This window comes from Gossypium hirsutum, chromosome D13 (genome assembly GCF_007990345.1).
Source record: "Gossypium hirsutum isolate 1008001.06 chromosome D13, Gossypium_hirsutum_v2.1, whole genome shotgun sequence".
NCBI lineage: Eukaryota > Viridiplantae > Streptophyta > Magnoliopsida > Malvales > Malvaceae > Gossypium > Gossypium hirsutum.
In genome coordinates this window covers 56,643,340-56,663,300 of record NC_053449.1, presented here as the reverse complement: position 1 = coordinate 56,663,300, position 19,961 = coordinate 56,643,340, and the positions used below count along the sequence as shown (strand labels likewise).

Genomic DNA, 19,961 nt, shown 5'->3' with positions numbered 1-19,961 from the left:
AAAATATTTTTCAGCTCAATAAAATTATTTATTACAAGTATTGAATTTATTAATTAACTTACATATCATTTACAAATATGAAACTCTAGAATTTATAAATTTTTAATCTCGTTATTAAAGGTTAGTTTAGTATTAAGGTTGAAAAGGACGGATAATGTTTACCATTACTATAAAAAAAACTTTTAAGAAGATAAAATGTTAATTTTAGACATAATATTGTAAAGTAAAAGATTTAATTGGATAATAAAAATGTAACTTTGTTGGAAAACACTTTCCCAAAAGTCAAGAGCTAAAACTTTTTAGCTTGAGTTAAAATCTCAATTTAAAATCGAGGTTGAACTTAAAAAGATGCTTGTTTACCAAATTTTTAAAATTTGAAATCAAGATTTAAGTTGAAAAAGTGCTTGTTCAGCCTTGATAATAAAGAGATAAATTTTAAAATTATACTTGAACTTTGATTCATTCTGCAATATGATACACGAACTTTGATTTTGTGCAATGATACACATGAAACTTTGATTGTAGTTTAAATGTATACATGAAACTTTAACTTTGATTCAATCATACACATTTTTAAAGAAATAACAACATCAATTCATTTTTATATTTGATAAATATAATTATATATGTATGCAATAAATAAACATAAAATGATGTTAAATCAATAATTATATTAAAATTTGTGAGAATTGTATCAAATCAAAATTTCACGTATAAAATTATACAAAATCAAATTACTTTTATAAAATTCAACATTAGAACAAAGCTTTAGTCAATCTCTCCTTTACATACGGATATTTATATTTTAAACCCACTTTTTTTTTTTTTTTTTGGACGCTGGAACTAATCTAGTCCTTATTGGGTTTGAGTATTGCTCATTTATGGTAAACAAAACAAAGGGGCTAGATCTTATGTGCATTTACGTGGCTGAAAATGCTTTGCTTTTCTAACTCAAATTCACTGAAAATGATCACATTTGCCTCCCACTTTCTTTTGATGAAGATGAACAACTAACTTCTTTCTTGGAATGTAAAGGTCAACATAAAGATTTGAGAATGTTGTTCTTCAATCATCCACCAATGTATGATGAGGATGAAGTGGAAAATTAAACTCGGCCGACTTATCTCCCTGGCATGACACTGTATGCTTTGAACTTGAAACATCAATTACTGTCCTAACTCTTATTTTTGAATATATATAAATAATGGGATTCTAGTGTATTTGGACTTAAGTTCTTTTCTACTGAGAATCAGTGTAAAGAGCTTCAAGCATATATCAATCAAAATGGGATTCTTTGGACCTCATCATCAGCTTGCTTTCATATTTGGGGTCTTGGGTATTTTTTTTTATGTAATTCAGACTAGAGATGAATGTTGCCTTTGCTTTTACATATTGCTTATTGATGTTGCTATCCTTTTTTCTTTTCTTTTTTAATTTTCAGGTAGCATTGTTTCATTCATGGTGTTCTTGTCACCAGTGTAAGAGCCTTATACATATTATTAGTTCATGAACCAATGGCACATTGCTAATAAATCTGACTCATATTATCTCTCTCAGGAAAACCTTTTATACAATATACAAGAAAAGAACTGCTGAAGGGTACCAATCAATCCCTTACATGGTTGCACTTTCCAGTTCAATGATGTTATTGTACTACGGTATGCTTAAGACCAACGCCAATCTGATCGTCGGCATCAGTTGCTTCGGATGTGCCATCGAAATTATCTATCTTATATTATACATTGTATACGCACCTAAGAGGGATAAGGTAACATTTGTTAACTCAGCTGAACTCAATTAAACTCGGTACTGGGAATTTGATTTTTGGAATTTGCAGGTTTTTACAGTGAAATGGATAATCTTATTCAACCTAGGAGGGTATTGTTTGATAATGGTGGCCACCAATTTGTTTAGAGAAAGGTCTAAACGTGTGACAGTGATGGGATGGGTTTGTGCTGTTAACAGTGTTGCAGTCTCTGCTTCTCCTTTAGGCATAATGGTTTGTTTACAACAGTTTCTTTGTTTGTTTGTTTTTTTTTTTTTTTTTGGGGGGGGGGGGAGGGGGGATGATATTATCTCAACAAAGCAATCACCATTTATGTTGCAGAGACGTGTGATAAGGACAAAAAGTGTGGAATACATGCCATTTCTTCTCTCCTTTTTTCTTACATTATGTTCCACAATGTGGTTCTTCTATGGACTTTTCTTACAAGATTTATACGTGGCTGTAAGTCAAATTCATACATTCATAGTTCTTAAATTTAACCATGGTTGATCTTTCATAACATTGACATGTTTTGTTTTTGGTTCAGTTTCCAAATGTGTTGGGATTTCTGCTTGGAACAGCTCAAATGGTCATCTATGTGATATACAAGAATGCAAACAAGGGTGTTGAAAAAACAGAAAAGATGCAAAAAGGAGATATGGAGGGCTCAGTGGGGGATATAAATCCATGTTTCCCAGATCATGAACAAGAAATCAAAGAGATTACAATCGTTATTGCTGAGAAACCAGTTGAATCCGACGAAATGAAAGCTTGATTTTGATTCAATTTGTGGAAATTGCAGAAATCGAAGCTTTTAAAGACGAGGATGCATAGATAGCCTTCTTGGGAGAGAAAAGTAGTAATTTGTTATTAAGATATGTAAGAACTACTTAAATAATTCAAGAGTCTTTATGAATTAAAAAAGTAAAAAAAAAATCCAAATTTAAGGAATGAATCCAAACTATTACTACACAATGAATTTTAAGGATGTGAGTCCCAACATAAGGACTATATGCATACTCCAGATCATACAATTTCAAAGTAAAATAAAGCAGAAGGAATAACTGGACATTAAATCCTCTGTAAGAACATCTCAATCAAGAACTGGAAAAGCTAGTAGCAATTGGGATGACAATCACTAGAACAATGAGCAACAAAAGAATAATCCCAATACACATACACTTCCTGCTGCTCCTTTGATACTGTTTTGCAGTGTTGAGCTCTTTGGAACCATCTTTCACATAATGGCTTGCATTCATCACATGATGCTCAATATCATCCATTTGTTCACCTTGTGCCTCCACCATCACCGCCATATCCAAAAACACCTGGTGCAGTTCCAGCAAACTTTTCTCGATCTCTTTCGCTGCATCATGCCTGTCTTGAATCTCAACCACCGTCTCCAGCACTTTCCCTCGACCATGTTCTTGTATCGCCCTTGTTAAGAACCCCTCCCCTCCATTCCCATCTGATATTATCTTCTCGATGATTTCCTCATCGGGGTTTTCGCCAGTCACTGTAAAATACCTTCTCCCTACTGTTTCCTTATACTCGGTCATCATCTTCTGCCTCAAACCTTGGAAATCCATCATCAGCTCCTTCAACTTATTGCGCAACCCATTGGTTACTGCAATCCTAGTCCTGTAATCTAACGTGCCTTCTTTGCACCCTGAGAGGCGCTTGTTAGTTGCATTGGCACGGTCCATTTCTTCGAGCTGTGCCTTGATAGTCCTTGCCTTCTTTTGCACGGTGACAATGTCATTGTTGATTTTGTTCCGCAAGGCCTTTAAAGACTCCTGTTTGTGAAGTGATTTGCTCTCTTCATTTGATTCTTGGAGCTTGCCTAACAGTTCACGGATTACTGCCATTTCTTGCTTAATTTTCTCAGCTTCTTCAAGGAATAGACCAAGGTTTTGGTCCATGGTGCTTGCGTTGGAAGACATTTCGAGATCATAGTCAGGTCCAGCTTCAAGATCTTTCATTGCCTCTTTCTTGAGGTCTACATAGCTCATAAACGATTTGGTCATCAGATCATTCATCTCTGCTCTCTGAAATTCCCAAACAACCATCAGATAAATAAACGAAATAGTTGGTATTATGAAAACGATCCCAAAAATATCATATCAACAGGACGAACAGACTAAAGCTCTAGAGAAACAGGGCCATGTTCACCAATGGAAACTTAGCATAACAACAAAAAAGGATCCCAAGTTGATGAAACGGGATTTCTCAAATCAGCAGAACAAAAAAAAAAAGATCAGGTTAATATTTACTAAATTCTTCAATATATATATATATATATGAACTGATGAAATGGATGTTTTCATACCTTGAATGTAGCAGTGTTGCTTGCTCTATCTCTGGAATTAGCCGACAAAGAGAGGAATATAAAAAAGGAAAGAATTTGATTAATGGGGTGTTTGGCTTGGAAAGAAAATTAGGGAGAAAGTGAAGATGAAAAATGGAAAGGGAATCTGAGATCTCGGGTGTTTGAATTTGATTGCTAGCTGAGAGATAGCACTTAAAAGAAATGGGAAAATCTGTTTTAAGAAAAGAAAACTAGCCGTTGTAGCCCTAAGCTCCGAGATTCCAACGGCTATATTTTGGATGCCCGTTGTTTTTAATTAATCCTTCTTTTTTCCGTTTCAAAAGGGGTATATTTCAAATTTTCCATTTCTTTGTGACCGTCTAAGAAAATTTCAAATCGGGCCGAGAATTGTTCATGGATCTAAGCCCAATAGTTCCTTTATTCAAGGCTTTTCTCGATTTGTTAGAGTCCATAATTTTATCTCAAAATATATTTTTCATGTGTAATGTTTGATATTGTCACCTCTACTACTTTAGTGATTTACCCAAGGAACAATGATATTAGTGGTGCTGATTTTTTCTATATATATTTGATGCATTATATGATTTGCATACATCATCACATGATATTTTATTATTAAATAGCATAAAAAAATTTGAAAGAATTACTAATAATTTTATTTAAATAGACTTAATTATAATTGTTATAAATAATAATAATGTAGTTAACAAAGCCTTTATTGTAGTTAGCTGATGTCAGGTCGGTATGGTTTTTCATATTTATAGCTTCAATAATGTTTGAGTTGGTAAGTTTAACGATCGATTATACTTGGATTAAACTGGTAAGTCTTGGGGAGATCTTACGTCGATTATATGCAATGTTGGAGCTAGACAAAAAAATTTTTGAGATCGAATTAAATTATATATTTTATCTATTATTTTAATAATGTATTTTTTATAATTTTTAAAACATTAAATTAAATTTTTATAATTTTGAAGTATATTGGTCTATATATACGTATCAGTCCCTATCTAAACCAAAGTTTTTCTTTGTAACAAACCAAATCCTTCGTCTCTATTTTCTTTTTCTTTTTTTAGTAATTATCCACTCCATTTGCTTGTTAGTTGAAAATTCTCTGGAAAAGGAAATAACCCAGTAGAGTGAACCGAGAAACTTAATAATGAAGGGTCCAATAAAGATTGCAATCGCTGACATGTTGATCTCTTTCATGTGGGTATTTTGTTCATCTGCGTTTGGTCTATTAACTTATTTTATAACCACCGCCGCTGGTGTTCAAACCGTACCTTGGGCTTCTATTGTTATCATCACCGTCGTCTTTTTCGTTTTCCTTTCCATCTTTAATATTATTGGTGGATTTCTTGGTGGTGCTAGTTTTGATCCTGCTGCTACAACTGCCTTCTACGCCGCCGGTTCCGGCGCCGATACCCTTATCTCCATGGCCCTCCGCTTCCCAGCTCAGGTAAACAAAATTTTAATTTGGTATCTTTCTTGGGTTTTTGGTTTCTTTAAGAAATTCTATTGGATTTGACATGGATTCCGCTGTTCTCTTACCTTTTTGGATCAAATTATATGATTTTTTTGCATGGTTTAATATTATTGGTATTTTAACTGGTTAGACATTCATTTTACTAGTTCAAACTATAAAATATTAAAGAAAATAATTTTGCTGGTTTGACACATTCTTATATTTGTCTCGTGATTGTATTACTTTAAGACAGAATAATGCATTGCAAAGAACAAATCATGTTAAAATCTTTGCCTTGCTTTTCCTTTCTAGCAACAGAGTCATGTCATCTTAAGCTGTTTAAATGACAAATTTAAAGGATTAGCTAAAGCTCAATGTTGAGATACATTACTGAAAAATACAAGTCTCTCACTGGTAGGCTTTTGGTGCCGTGGGTGGTGCCCTGGCAATCATGGAGGCAATCCCTGAACAATACAAGCACATGATAGAGGGACCATCTGTGAAAGTAGATACGCACACTGGAGCCTTTGCAGAGGGGGTCTTGACTTTTGCAATCACCTTTGTTGTTCTTTTAATCATGCTTAGAGGCCCGCAGAGTGAAATCTTCAAGACGTGGTTTCTTTCTATTGTGATCGTAACATTAGTAACGTTTGGCTCTGCTTACACTGGACCTTCCATGAATCCTGCATTTGTAAGTTTTGCCCTTTCCATTTCCATATGGTATTCTACTTTGAATTGTGTCTAACTTGCCTATATTTGGATATGGATCGGACATGGATATTGGACATAGTTAAAGAAAAATAAAGAGTAGCAACATAGGTTATGTGTGTCCAACACGAATATGTTCATTTTTCTTTCCCTAGATTTCTATTAATATTGAGGGCCTCTAAGATCATATCTCCGTATGTGTCGGACGTGGGTTCTTCAAGAAAAAAGAAGAGTTAGAGTAACATAGACCATCACTGCTGCCTCGTGTTTCCAGTTTTGCATTCCGATTAGGTAGGGAGCTTTTACACAGTGCTTCTTTGGCTGGTCACTCAAGGACAGTTGTCACTGAAATTTGGCCTTATGGGCAAAGATTTGATCAATGTTACTTAGACTTAGATACGAGGGCTAGATACCAGTACGTGCCCAATACGAGCATGTTCAATTCTTTTTTTTAGTTTTTGTATGCATTTAGAGGGTCCTCCTATTGCATTGTCTCCTTAGAGTCCTGATGACACTTCCTATTCAATAGAGTTCTACGCTAATGTGTTTGTGTGTGTATAAATATAGATCATACTATCATGTATGTGTTTCCTCACTTATGGATTCTTTAAATTTCATAAGTTGGTAAATCTTATTACGGGTGAAGACATTGTTATAAACCCGTAATGCATTTGGAGTTGTGAATCATATTGCAGGCCTTCGGTTGGGCATATGTACACAACCAGCATGACACATGGGATCACTTTTACATTTATTGGATCTGTCCATTCATCGGAGCTACATTAGCTGGGTGGGTTTTCCGGCAATTCTTCTCCCTACCACCGGTGAAGGTGAAGAAAACATAAGGTGGCTTAAAAAGATTCGTGTGCTCATCAACAACAGATAAGCTCAACTTTTATGCAATAAACAGTTGTTTTCTGGAATTGGTTCTTTCAATCAGTTGTGGATAATATGAAAGAACCATCCTTATTTTGGAAGAACAATGTTGTTTCAGCTCTTAAATTTTAAACACATATCAGAAGTATGTTTGGCAACAGAGAGTCTGAGCTCATGCAGAACTTTGCAGGTTTTGAACCAATCATTCTGAGCTCTCTAGTATAATATAAATAAAATATATCTTAACTAGTTGTTTACCCATGCACTACACAAGCTGATTATATGTACACATGTATAAATTAAAATATGTTAAATCATTTTATAATCTTTTCTATAATGAGAAATGATTTTAAATATATTATTTCAGAATTAAAAAAAAAGGTTAAAATTGACGAATTGTAAATAATATATTGTAATTTAAAAATAATTAATATATGCTCATTATTTAGGATATAAAAAATTATTTTTAAAATTTTAAATTTGATATTGAATTTTTTTTAGATAAGAAAAAGATAGTTTTGAAATTTCAAATGAAACTGACTAGGTATATGTTTAATTTTAAGATAATTTTGTTAATTTTAAATTTGATATATAGTTTGTTAATTACCTTATTGAAAATATTTAAAGGTTAAGTAAGTAGATAATATTTTGAAAAATTTGGATATCATGTTTCCTTTTAAAAACAATTTAAATGAATAAATTAAATATTTTTAAACCTGTTTATGTAAAAAAAAACTTTTAAATTTGATATATATATTATTTTTAAAATACAAAATTTAATTTCCATTCGTGATTTAAGATATATGAAAATTTAATATAAGTAATTTTAAACAAATAATATTCGTTCTTCATTTAGATATAAATTTTTTTTTTAAAATTTGATACTATATTTTTAGACACGTATAAAGATAACTTTGAAATTTAAAAACGAATTTAGTTATGTATATATATTTTAATTTTAAGTACAGTTTTTTAAATTTGAAATAAAAATTTTAATATCAGTTCATTATTTAGGATTATTAAAAAAACAACAATAAGTAATTTTTATTTTTTGTGAATTACAATAACAGGGTAAAGCCTGAACAACAAATGCAACTAATGTGTTTTTTATTTAGGTTGTATAAATTAAAAAAAATTAAGTTATTAGATTTTTATGAATTAAAAAATAATTATAAAAGAAAGATAATTCTATTAAAAATAAATAATATAAAATATTCATTATGTATATTTTTAAAATTTTATAAATATTTTCTAATCAAATAAAATATTTTAGAATTTCAAAAATCCTAGATATAAATGAAATCTCTCCTCAAAATCTCTGATCCAACTAAATCTTAAGGTAGCGTTTATAAGCTAGGTTAGAGTAAATTGAGTATTAAACTATTTAGAAATGTAATATTTATGATAATTTCTCAAATCTGTGAAATTATTAGATGTGTATTTAGTAACGATTTTGAAAATTTTAAATTATTATTAAATTTGACAAATCTATATTTTATATTTTTTTAATATATATTGTATGGAGTCTCAATTAATTTACTCATAATATATGCATCACAATCTTATCATTTACATAATAGATGAAATCCAAATTGAAATTAAAAAAAAAAAACATGTTCCCAAACTGAGCATAAAAATTACCTAAAAGTTATAGTGACCCAGCAAAAAAAAAAAAATCCATATATAAGATAAGTAATTAACAACAACCATGAATCCAACCTTAAAAAAAACTAGAATTTTACATATTCTAACAATACAATATTTCCAAAGAAAGGCTATGTTTTTCTAACAGAATCTTTGGGTCAATAGATAATCAAGATGAAGAGTTAATTGGTAGATACAAATACCTAAATGGGTTAAAGATTACGTTTTTAATGGTGCAGGATATTTTATTACAAGTTCAACGTTAAATAAAGTTGAGGTTTAAATTCAACTTCCTCTTTTATAACTAAAACAACAAAAATAAAAGCAATGTTTTTTGAGCATCTAGTGAAAAAGAAAAAATAATTAGACCTTCGAATACTTAACATTGTCTAAACCGAGAAACAAGAAAATTACTTTGTACGTTAAACTCACACACATGATTTCCTCACATTTTATTACTCTATCTTGTCTCCTTATAAATATTTTTCACTTCCAAAATAAAATTGTTGGATATTAAATTTAATCATGTTACCACGTGTGTGTTTATTTCTTCAATATTTATGTATTTTTAATTTATTTATACAATTTTATATTAATTAAAATATTCACATAATTATCATTAAAAATATAATTCATAATATACACTATTAATATTTATTAATTTCCATAGAACTTAAAAAAGATTTATTTGTATTTTTAAATTTATTCACTAATTAACTTTCATAATTAATTTTTTAATTCCTTAATAATAATGTTTTACTTTAATAATTTCACCCAACAAAAATTAAAATATTATAAATAAATATTTAAAAGTAAAATGTAGTATCTCTTTATTTATCATTTTACATGTATGAAATCACTCACTGTCATCAACAATCGGCATATTACGATGTATATCTCTATATAACAAAATAATTTCTCCCTCCCTACTCTATTTCCATTCCCTTCGTTTCCTCCCCAAATCCCTCCCTCTACATTTTCTCTTTCCCTTCTTTTCCTTTTCAATACCAATCCTTTCAAAATCACATCATAATTTCACAGATTATTTTTTTTAATTTTTTGTGTTTTTTAAGGTTAAATTTATTATAAATTCGAAGATACCGAAATTCAGAAACCTGGAAGATCTGGAGCCATTACCGGCTTCCACCGGCAACGGCCAGATCAGGTACCGAACACCATCCTCAGCCGAGCTCCTCGAGTCCGGTCCAAACGGAGGCTCATTATCTCCGACCGGAAACGGCACCGACGATCACCTAGAAAAGATGATCAAGCGTTCAATGGCGAGGCATGACTCCATCTCCGACAAGATCCATAAGTACCGAGGCGTTCTTCTGGTCATATCCATCCCTATCGTTCTTATAACCTTTTTTTTATACGTCATGCCGGGGAAATCGGCGTCTGATGCTGCCGTGCTGGAGGAGATCGAGTTAAATAGCAGGAGAGTAGGGGCGAATTCCAGAGGGAATAGGAATTATGCGGTGATTTTTGATGCGGGGAGTTCCGGGAGTCGAGTTCATGTTTATTGTTTTGATCAGATTTTGGATCTTGTTCCAATTGGCTCTGATTTAGAGCTTTTTGAACAGGTAATTTATTTTTTTCCCAGTTAGTAATTTTTCAGACCGAATTATATTTTCTTGGAATGGAGTTTTGTCGATGATGTACTTGTGGATTTAAATCTGGAATTTGGATGAGAACCGTGACTTTACGATGATAATTTATATGGTAATTCAATGGCATAGTATGGGTTTTATTTTTCCTATTTCATAGCTTTTTTTTTTGTTGGAGGGGGGGGGAGATTATATTTGTGACCTTTATTTGATATTTGTGAATTGTGACATGGTTTGACTCAAATATTGTAAGGTAGGATTTTAACTTGTATCCTCTAGAAAAGGATTTTACTTGAATTGAACAAAAAAAAAAAGTTTAAAACATCAATTCTTTGATCTCTTTTCAAGGTACCATTTTACTTGTGTGCTGTGGAACATTTTCTTCAATTTTATGGAGGTTTTTGTCGAAGTATTAATTAGTTTTAAGTGTGTTGTTTTGTTGTAGCTTAAACCAGGTTTGAGCTACTATGCAAAAGATCCACAGGCTGCTGCAAATTCATTAACTTCACTTCTTGACAAGGCAGAAAGTGTTGTTCCACTAGATTTACGATCAAAGACCCCTGTGAGAGTTGGGGTAGGTATTACTTTCATGCGTTATGCATTCTAAGCCTTTTAATTTGCTGAACAATGGGACTCTGTGTGTAGGCAACTGCTGGTCTGAGGGCATTAGGAGGCGAGGCATCTGATAAAATTTTGCAATCGGTAATTTTATTTTCGGATACATGTTTGTTATGGCCACAACATTTACTTTACCATTTCCTCAAGCTAATGCAATTTAAATATGTATTTAGGTTAGGGAACTTTTGAAAAGTAGAAGCACCCTTAAATCCGAGGCAAATGGGGTCAAAATTCTGGACGGCTCTCAAGAAGGTTCTTATGAGTGGGTATGATATGCTGAATTTTCTTGTACTTTTATATTTGCTTTTACTTTGCATACTGTAACTGGGGTTAGAGTATCTTGGCGATCCCTATATTATAGCTAAAATGCAATTTAATCCTTGTATTATAGAACCGAGTAATTTAATCTTTAAGCATTTGATATAGGTGCAAACAAGTAAAATTGATAACAATATTGATGTAAAATTATTTAAATGCTGATGTGGACTTTTCTTCTCAAATCTTACAAAGTACATGAGTTGTACATGAGTTGCAATCCGACAATATGTAAGTTCTTAATTGAAAAAATGTTGCTACTTCAATTCTATCTAGAGATCAATATTATTGCCAGATTTCGGGGGTCTATGCTAGCTTTAAGATGGTTTCCTGTTAACATTGCTATCGACTTTACTTATTTCTCCAATGTCAAACATGGAAGAGATTGAAGGACTCAATTCTGTAATATAATGGATTAAATTGTACTTTTGACTAAGTACAAGGACTACTTGATATTTTAATCTTATAACTGGTCAACATGATCAGTCTTGCTTAAGATGATTTCATGGTGGTGCCGGAGCCAACTGGAGAAATCCGAGGGGTTTCTCTGGGGTAACTTAGGGAAACTAGAATGAAGTATTTACATGCTGTCAGGGGCTAGGCTCCGTTGCAATTTTTCCTACTGATTGAGCCAATGGACCTAATTTGGACTTTCTTAACCTCCATCTTCTTTTATAGGTGACAATAAATTACCTACTAGGGAATTTGGGAAGGACATATCAAGACACAGTTGGCATAGTTGATCTTGGTGGTGGATCTGTTCAAATGGCGTATGCCATCTCCGAGAATGCTGCTTCAAGGGCTCCAAGTGTACCAGCTGGACAGGACAATTATGTAAATGAAATGTATCTCAAGGGATCAAAATATTACCTCTATGTACACAGGTACCCTCCATTTTAACAAAATAGGATTCTATTAATGATTTGAAATTGACTATAAAAAGAAATCTTAATGGCTTGTGATTCCTTCTGCAGTCTTATCAGACAGGTCTCTATTCTGTCATTTTTATAATCTTTATATTTTAGTTATATGCTTATGGCTTTCTTGTGTACAGTTATTTGCATTATGGCTTACTGGCAGCTCGAGCAGAAATTTTGAAGGCCACTGAAGATTCTGGCAACCCTTGCATCTTGGAGGGTTTTGATGGTATGTTTGAATTTCTTCAGTCGCAACCAACACTATAAAGTGCTACTTTTTTTTAAATATATATATGTGTGTATGTGTATTTGGGCTGCAAATGGCAGGCACGATTTATGAATAACTAAGTTTATAGCTACGATGACTGAAAATGTGGCAATTGTCTGTATTTGCTTCCTACTGCTAACTGTATTCATCTCTCTATTCTGAAACTTTGAATGCACTGAATAATGGAATAGTTCGAATTTTTGTAACGTCTTATCATCTTTGTTCAGCAGAATATTTGCCATTTAAGTACTTGACATATTGGGAATTTTATCTTTCCAAGGTACTTATAAATATGGAGGAGAAGAATATAAAGCATCAGCGCCGTCATCTGGTTCAAGCATGGAAGAATGCAGGAGGGTGACTCTCAAGGCTCTTAAAGTAAATGATTCATGCACGCATATGAAGTGCACATTTGGCGGCATATGGAACGGCGGAGGTGGAGATGGACAGAAGAATCTGTTTGTTGCTTCATTTTTCTTTGACAGGGCTGCCGAGGTATTTACCCGTTTGAGAATCTTATTGCCTGAAACAAGCCCATTAGACATTCTAACTAAATTGTTTATGAATTCAGGCTGGTTTTATTAAAGCCAGTGATCCTGTTGCAAAAGTTCAGCCCCATTCGTTTGCAGATGCTGCTAAACGTGCTTGTCAAACCAAGTATGCAGATGCTAAAGCAATATATAAAGATTTGGGCGAGAGTAACCTGGCATATATATGCATGGATCTGGTTTACCAGTACACGTTGCTCGTCGATGGATTCGGTAACTTTTAGCATCAAATTTAAGTTATGCAACTTCGTAATAAATGGGCCTCCTAGGATTCTAATTGACCGAAGTTATCTTTTTCTCGTTCAGGTCTTGATCCGTACCAAGATGTTTCGTTGGTGAAGAAAGTGAAATACCGAAATTCCTTTGTTGAAGCTGCTTGGCCGCTAGGCAGTGCCATCGAAGCTGTGTCAGCAATGAAGTAAAAATTCCAGGTCAGCATCATCAACTTTAAATTAGTCACTGAAAAATTGCATGACTTGGGTTAATATTGGCATTTGCTAATCGAATACACTGTAATTTGCAGAACGACTCAGAAATTGGATTTTTTGGTGCGGAATAATCGGAAGAGAAAACAGTTTGATTTAATCTTCTTCATTGGTAATTTACAATTTTCCCCCCCTGATTTTTATAATTTTTGTGAGAGTTAATTGAATTAGTTCATTTAGTTTGTAAACTGATTATGTTATGTTACCAATGTGTTTGTGTCCCTAAAACCTTTTTGTTAGTTAAAATGATGTTCAATTCTCATTTGTCTCTTGTATTACATACTCTAAATCTTTTTTTTTTTTAATTGATATTTAGATAATAAAAAATTTAGTTAGATTATTAGATATTTGATTTGGTATTTTGTAAGTTAGATTATTTAGAAGCTAATTCCGTACTACGTGGCATATTTATTATCTGCAGCATTATATTAAGATCTCCTTTCAATCGGATTATATATTTGTTATACCCTTTTAATTATTCAATTCAATATGAAATTATTTATCTCTACATCCACAAGTTATTTAATTAAGAAATAATTAAAATATTTTTTAAAATAAATAACAAATATTATTACCTTTTACATAAATAAAAATTTATAATAAGATCTTTAATTGAGTTTGGGTAATGATTAATTAGTCTTTCTCTTTTAAGTTAGATCTTTTTGAAAGACTTTTTATCTTCTTTATAACATATAATAATCAAATCAAATATAACTTGGAAAAAGAAAAAGCATAATTTGGAATTTAAAATATGTATTTGATTATTTCGAAATATTTGACCTTTTATCATATTTGAAAAGCTTTTGATAGATTTAAGATCTGTTTGGATGAGATATGAGATTAGTTCAAATGAGAATGAAAACAATAGCGATGAGATTAGCTATTGGATTGTACAGCAATGAGTTTTAACACTAATGATGAAACATAATGGTTGTAATTAGAATAAAAATTGAAGTTAAAAGACATTAGATCAAGGGTGTCTTTTAATAAATAATTAAAAAAGTAAAAATTATATTAATATTAACTAATAATATACAAATACAAATTATTGTGTTAAAATATAATTAAAATATTCGTTGAGGTTGTTTTTATTAAAAATTAATGAATTAAAAATAAATAAAATAAAATATTGATGAAATTAGAAGGTGTGAGTTTGTTTAAACACACTCCAATTATTTCTGGATTTCCAAATGTTTAGTGCATAGGATCCCAACGCACTGATGGAATCTCACCCATAATGAAAATGGAATCTTATTGATATGTGCCTTTTTCCTTCTCTCTCACTAACACCAAAATTGAGATGCTTTTACTTTTATTTATTTTATTCACTTAAGTAATCAATTTTATTATATAATAATTATATTTATTTTACATAATAATTTAATAAATATGTAAAAATAAAACCATTATACATATTATTAATAAATTTGTAGTTTAACTTATTTTTAATAAATTTATATAAATCAAATAACCAAAAATTTTCATTGTATACAATTTTGTTTTAATTTAGGCCCAGGCTCAGCCCAAAAATGGGCCTAAATTTTGTTCAAGCTCGACCAGAATAAAAATGTTAAAATTTGGGCCCGATCCGGCCCGCCCGTATTAATTTTCATATCATTTTTATATAATTTTTAAATATATATAATACATCAAAAATACTAAAAACATCAAAATAAATATCTTCCAACAAATTGAAAATAATTTTTAAAAAATATGTAGACTTAAATAACACATTTCCCAACAAATTGAAAATAAATTTTAAAAAATATGTAGACTTAAATAACACTAAGATAAATGTAACTTAAAAAGTAAATGCCTCTAAAATAATAACAAAATTAACAAATGTCTTTAAAATGATAACAAAATTAACAATAAAATAAGTTTTATACAATATCTAAACAATAGCAACAAAATAGTAGCAACATAATAGTAAAATGGTAGCAAAATAGAGATAAAACAACAAGAAAATAACATTCAAAAACAAAAACAAAAAAGAACAGATTTTTTTGTCCTTTTGTGAATTTGGGCCGGGTGGCCCGACTCATTATCAAGTTTACTTTAAAATAATAACAAAATTAATAATAAAATAAGTTTTATACAATATCCAAACAATAACAATAAAATAGTAGCAACATAATAGTAAAATGGTAGCAAAATATGGAGAAAATAATAAGAAAATAACATTCAAAAATAAAAAAATAAAAAGCAGATTTTTTTGTTTTTTAGTGAATTCGGGCTGGGCCCGGGCCAAAATACCTTACCCAAGGCCCGACCCATTTTTTAAACAGGCCTTATTTTTTTGTCCAAGCTTATTTTTCGGGCTTATATTTTTGCCTAAACCCTCCTACATTTCGGGAGGGCCTTCGGGCCGGGCCGGATTGCCCGACCCATGATCAAGTCTACATTCTTCAGTCTAGAAACTGCAGTAACTATTGATTGTTTCGTAAAGAACTATCCGTCTCTAAATGCTTGAGAATTTGCATCCCATTTGCTCTTCATGAGGTATTCATATGCCCCATTGGTCGAAAATCTTTGCACACACCCCCAGAGCCAATGCCAAAACAAACATCCAGACCATCTCTTGCAATTGATGGTTTGATGTTGGCAATGTGAGACAGAACATTGCTGTTAAACCAAGAACTAAGAATGTCCTATCTCCATAGCCCCTTACAGCCAACGAGATCCCGTACCAAAATGCCATCATCTCGCACACTATTACCAACGTACACCTTGCAAAATGGCCCAATATTAGGAACCCAATCATCATTCTAAAATATAACTAATTCTCTATCCGATTTTGCTTTTTTCGTGACCAGAATCATTGTCGCAATCACAGTCGTGCCCACGACCTGTGCATAACAATGCTAAAAAATGAAAAAAAAGGAGGTTTTAATTGATAAAGATAATAAAATAAGTAAATACGCAATGTAATAAAATAAAAATAAGAACAGATTCAAAATTACAAAAATAAATTTAAGGAAATAAAATAAATGAGTGAATAAAATATTTTTAAGCTTAGCCTTAGTCTCGGTACACCTTGAACTTGAACTAGTCCTTGAAAGAATGTTTTTCCTTCTAACAAATAAGTTGGTTATAGCGATCGAGGACGCCTCAAACCACCAGCTTTTCCTCTTGTAGTCAGTTTCAGTACGACCTGCAAATCGACCATTGTTGAATTTCTAACCACGTGATACGTACCCGTAATTTAATACTTTGATAGCCTTGCGATTTGAAAAGCCCAACTTGAATTAATGGCCTCAACTGCGTGGGTCATTTAAATCTGATCACTATCTCCCTTGACGGAATCCAACTGGCTTTTTCCACCTGAACACATTAATTTGTTCGTGAGATTTTGAATACAGCACGTGGGATTTTGAATATAGCATGGCTGACCTAACTTTCCAACTGTACTCCAAACGATTTCAACCCAATGTGCACTTTTTGAATTGAAATCGAATCAACTTTAAGGGACAAATTTGTACTATCCCATATACCGGGGAGATAGCGAATATCGAATTGCAAAGCATTTAGTGTGGGTTAATCATGAAATAAATCATGGTAGATGGAGTATGGAAGTGGCTTTTAATGGGAATTGTGGAAAGGGGAAAGGGCTTGGAAGGAAATTAAACCAAAAATGTTGAAAGTAAAAGAAAATAAAAATGGCAGAGTGAAAAGCAACTGACGGCGGGAAGGGAAAAAAAAGAAGGAATTGTTTTATTCCAAAAAAAAAAAACAAATGTGTCCAGTTGGTTATAGCCACTAAATATTTATACACACTTTTAGTATTAAAATTTAGTTAGATTTTCTCTAAATATTATCACTAGATAAATTAAAATTTAAACTAATTATAGAATTTTAACAATATCAAAAATAATTTGATCTTTATCCAGCCAACTTCAAATCTTTAATCTTTCAATCTACCCCTCCTCTTTGCGTCTTGTTCCAATTTAGCCCATTTTTGTATGATTTTGAGTTTTAGCACTCTAACTTCATTCCTGATAAGAAAAATAAATTTAGTAGCACCTTATTCGATAATTAGCCAAAAATAAATGCATTAAAATACAAATTTATCTTTCTATCAAATTCCCCTTACTTAGCCCATGTTTGTCCTTAAGCATGATGTCTACTAAAAATTGTTCGACAATCCTTTTTGAAATCAAACCCCCTTTCTCAGTCAAGTATAATGCAAACAGTTAGTTAATAAAAAATAAATAATTGCTAGATTCAATCAATAAGCATTTTATAAACTCTCGAACAATATGTCAAACTCAACTACTTCACTAAATTTAAGATTAATCAAACTTGCAAGACAATCTTACTCAATATATATATTTTTAAACTTATTCGTGACATGGTCAAGTCTTTTGATGCGAATTGAGATGACAACCAAGCACCTCACCCTAGTTACTCAACTTGACATTTTTTATTATTATTTATTATTTTTTACGAATTCGAGACATAGCCAAATCTTTTGACGTGAAATGAGATGACAACCAAGCATCTCACCCCGGTTACTCAACTTGGCATGACTTTAACTTATTTATTTCTCTTTTCTTAAGGCAACTTAGTTAGCGGAATGTTACAAGTTCCAATTCGTCTCCAAATCTTTTGACGCGAAATGAGATGGCAACCCAAGCACCTCACCCTAGTTACTCAATTTGGTCACATTTCAAGTCCTTCACTCTTATCAAAGCCATTAACAGATTACTTATTTATTTATTAAAATGAGTACTTTCATTAGACAAGTTTAAAAGAGCCAACAACTTATACGAAATATTGACTAAGCCATAACATTTTCAATTCTACAAAATATCTATTGATCAAGTAAGCAATAGTTCTTCATGACTCAACCAAATATTTAAATAAACTTATCATAAGAAATAAAGGTTTATTTTCGAAAAGAATTGAGGAATTATCTTAGTGAATGAACACATGCAAAGAAGCAATAGTATGACATGCCCCTCCACTTATCCCACATTGCCCACAAAGGGCAAAAAGAACAACAAAAATTGAGGTAAAGTGTACTCCCCGTGTATATTCAATGGGTTGGAGGACGGTGGAAGTGACCGCTTTTTAGTATGGTGAGGATGCTTGAGATGTTGACTTTCATTGTTTTGAGACGAGCTTCAATGCGATGAAGTCATCCGTCCACAGTGGAAGGTAGCTGCTCCTCTTATTCTCTAGTAGCTGGATTGCGTCTTTGTCGAAAGACTTTATTGCTTTGAGTGGTTCGTATACCTGGGGGGAACAAAATAAAACATAGTAGAGGTACCGACAAGTAAACCCATAGAATCCAAACAATATTCATCCAAATGATCCATATTATAAGCATGCGTTAGGGATGAAAAATTAGCTCTGGATGGAAGAATATTTCTAGCTAAATGTGTGATGTAAGGGTCGAGTATGAGAGGTCAGTGGGTCCGAATTACAGTATAAAAATTACATGCAAACCAATATCCTAAATTGACCCTAAAACCAGAATGCATGCACCATAAGAAAAATAGTTTTGTCTTAGTTAAGACAGATGTAGAATCATTACGACTCGAATAATTAAAAGCGAGAAACCTATGAATGTACCTTAGGGTCAGTTCATGCACTAACAAAGCTTTAGAGGTCTTAGAATTGTAAGACCGGGATATTGAGTTAGTCAAAACCGAATAAGCTAGATCGACATCAAAACCACTAGGTATCTCTAGAAGAGCAGTATGGTACGAGTCAAACTGAACATCGTCAGGGTCAACAAAACCAATGGCTATGTTAAAATAAAAAATAGACATAGTAAATGAATGACCAAGCAATCTGAATTTAATTACATTTGGGATTTCAAATGTCCTAACTACAGACATATTAAAATTAAATGTCGAATAAAATTCGAACATAAGTTCAACTAATAGCAACAAAATAATTAAATACCGACTCACGCATGTTAAGTGCATCAAGGGTAAAAAGAAAGATATATTTATAGACTGAAATTGGCCGAGGTTGAATTTCCTCGTATCTTGTTCGGTGTTCCGATGTCGTGAAATTTAGAAACCCTTGAAGTCTTTGTTCTGGCGGCATTGTATAGGTTCAGCCTCGGCAACAACACCAAAATTTGATGGGTGTCAAAACCACCAAATATAAATTCCTACAACAAGATAACACTAAATAGTAGTATAGAGCAGTAGGGTCAAATCCACAGGAACTGGCTATCCAATTTCACCTTTTTTCATGACCAGAATCACTGTCGCGATCACAGTCATGCCCACGACCTGTTTGTAGCAATGCTGGAAAATGAAAAAAATAGGGTTTTAATTGATAAAGATAATAAAATAAGTAAATACGCAGTGTAATAAAATAAAAATAAGAACAAATTCGAAATTGTAAAAATAAATTTGAGGAAATAAAATAAATAAGTGTAAAAATAAGAACGTTTA

At 32.0% G+C, this 19,961-nt stretch overlaps 4 protein-coding genes across 5 annotated transcripts; 3 read left to right on the top strand and 1 right to left on the bottom strand.

The window, feature by feature from the left end:
- The first annotated feature begins 1,154 nt into the window (after positions 1 to 1,154).
- On the top strand, positions 1,155 to 2,716 carry LOC107922405 (bidirectional sugar transporter SWEET9). The gene is made up of 6 exons (XM_041109224.1): positions 1,155 to 1,336; positions 1,442 to 1,478; positions 1,558 to 1,768; positions 1,838 to 1,999; positions 2,108 to 2,227; positions 2,313 to 2,716. Exons 1-6 carry the CDS (start codon positions 1,285 to 1,287, stop codon positions 2,538 to 2,540), a joined length of 810 nt encoding a protein of 269 aa, XP_040965158.1. The 5' UTR covers positions 1,155 to 1,284; the 3' UTR covers positions 2,541 to 2,716.
- Positions 2,717 to 2,807: 91 nt separating this feature from the next.
- On the bottom strand, positions 2,808 to 3,804 carry LOC107937001 (syntaxin-related protein KNOLLE). The gene has a single exon (XM_016869816.2). It carries the CDS (start codon positions 3,802 to 3,804, stop codon positions 2,863 to 2,865), a length of 942 nt encoding a protein of 313 aa, XP_016725305.1. The 3' UTR covers positions 2,808 to 2,862.
- Positions 3,805 to 4,936: 1,132 nt separating this feature from the next.
- Positions 4,937 to 7,400, top strand: LOC107937017 (aquaporin SIP1-1). The gene is made up of 3 exons (XM_016869831.2): positions 4,937 to 5,553; positions 5,978 to 6,250; positions 6,963 to 7,400. The coding sequence occupies exons 1-3, from the start codon at positions 5,254 to 5,256 to the stop codon at positions 7,110 to 7,112; spliced, it is 723 nt and encodes a 240-aa protein (XP_016725320.1). The 5' UTR covers positions 4,937 to 5,253; the 3' UTR covers positions 7,113 to 7,400.
- A 2,216-nt stretch (positions 7,401 to 9,616) lies between these two features.
- Positions 9,617 to 13,892, top strand: LOC107937027 (apyrase 2-like). 2 transcript variants are annotated; one of them, XM_016869841.2, is made up of 10 exons: positions 9,617 to 10,370; positions 10,840 to 10,968; positions 11,040 to 11,096; positions 11,186 to 11,278; positions 12,006 to 12,211; positions 12,382 to 12,473; positions 12,793 to 13,007; positions 13,084 to 13,273; positions 13,367 to 13,491; positions 13,584 to 13,892. In XM_016869841.2, the coding sequence occupies exons 1-9, from the start codon at positions 10,050 to 10,052 to the stop codon at positions 13,480 to 13,482; spliced, it is 1,419 nt and encodes a 472-aa protein (XP_016725330.2). In that variant the 5' UTR covers positions 9,617 to 10,049; the 3' UTR covers positions 13,483 to 13,491; positions 13,584 to 13,892.
- The last annotated feature ends 6,069 nt before the right edge of the window (positions 13,893 to 19,961 follow it).

Coding starts and splice junctions, on each gene's coding strand:
- LOC107937027 (XM_016869841.2), top strand. CDS start 10,050: ATGATCAAGCGTTCAATGGCGAGGCATGACTCCATCTCCGACAAGATC. Junction 11,097..11,185: donor CTGATAAAATTTTGCAATCG/GTAATTTTATTT, acceptor ATATGTATTTAG/GTTAGGGAACTTTTGAAAAG. Junction 12,212..12,381: donor TATTACCTCTATGTACACAG/GTACCCTCCATT, acceptor TCTTGTGTACAG/TTATTTGCATTATGGCTTAC.
- LOC107937017 (XM_016869831.2), top strand. CDS start 5,254: ATGAAGGGTCCAATAAAGATTGCAATCGCTGACATGTTGATCTCTTTC. Junction 5,554..5,977: donor CCCTCCGCTTCCCAGCTCAG/GTAAACAAAATT, acceptor TCTCACTGGTAG/GCTTTTGGTGCCGTGGGTGG. Junction 6,251..6,962: donor CTTCCATGAATCCTGCATTT/GTAAGTTTTGCC, acceptor ATCATATTGCAG/GCCTTCGGTTGGGCATATGT.
- LOC107922405 (XM_041109224.1), top strand. CDS start 1,285: ATGGGATTCTTTGGACCTCATCATCAGCTTGCTTTCATATTTGGGGTC. Junction 1,337..1,441: donor TTTCATATTTGGGGTCTTGG/GTATTTTTTTTT, acceptor TTTAATTTTCAG/GTAGCATTGTTTCATTCATG. Junction 1,769..1,837: donor ACGCACCTAAGAGGGATAAG/GTAACATTTGTT, acceptor TGGAATTTGCAG/GTTTTTACAGTGAAATGGAT.
- LOC107937001 (XM_016869816.2), bottom strand. CDS start 3,804: ATGAATGATCTGATGACCAAATCGTTTATGAGCTATGTAGACCTCAAG.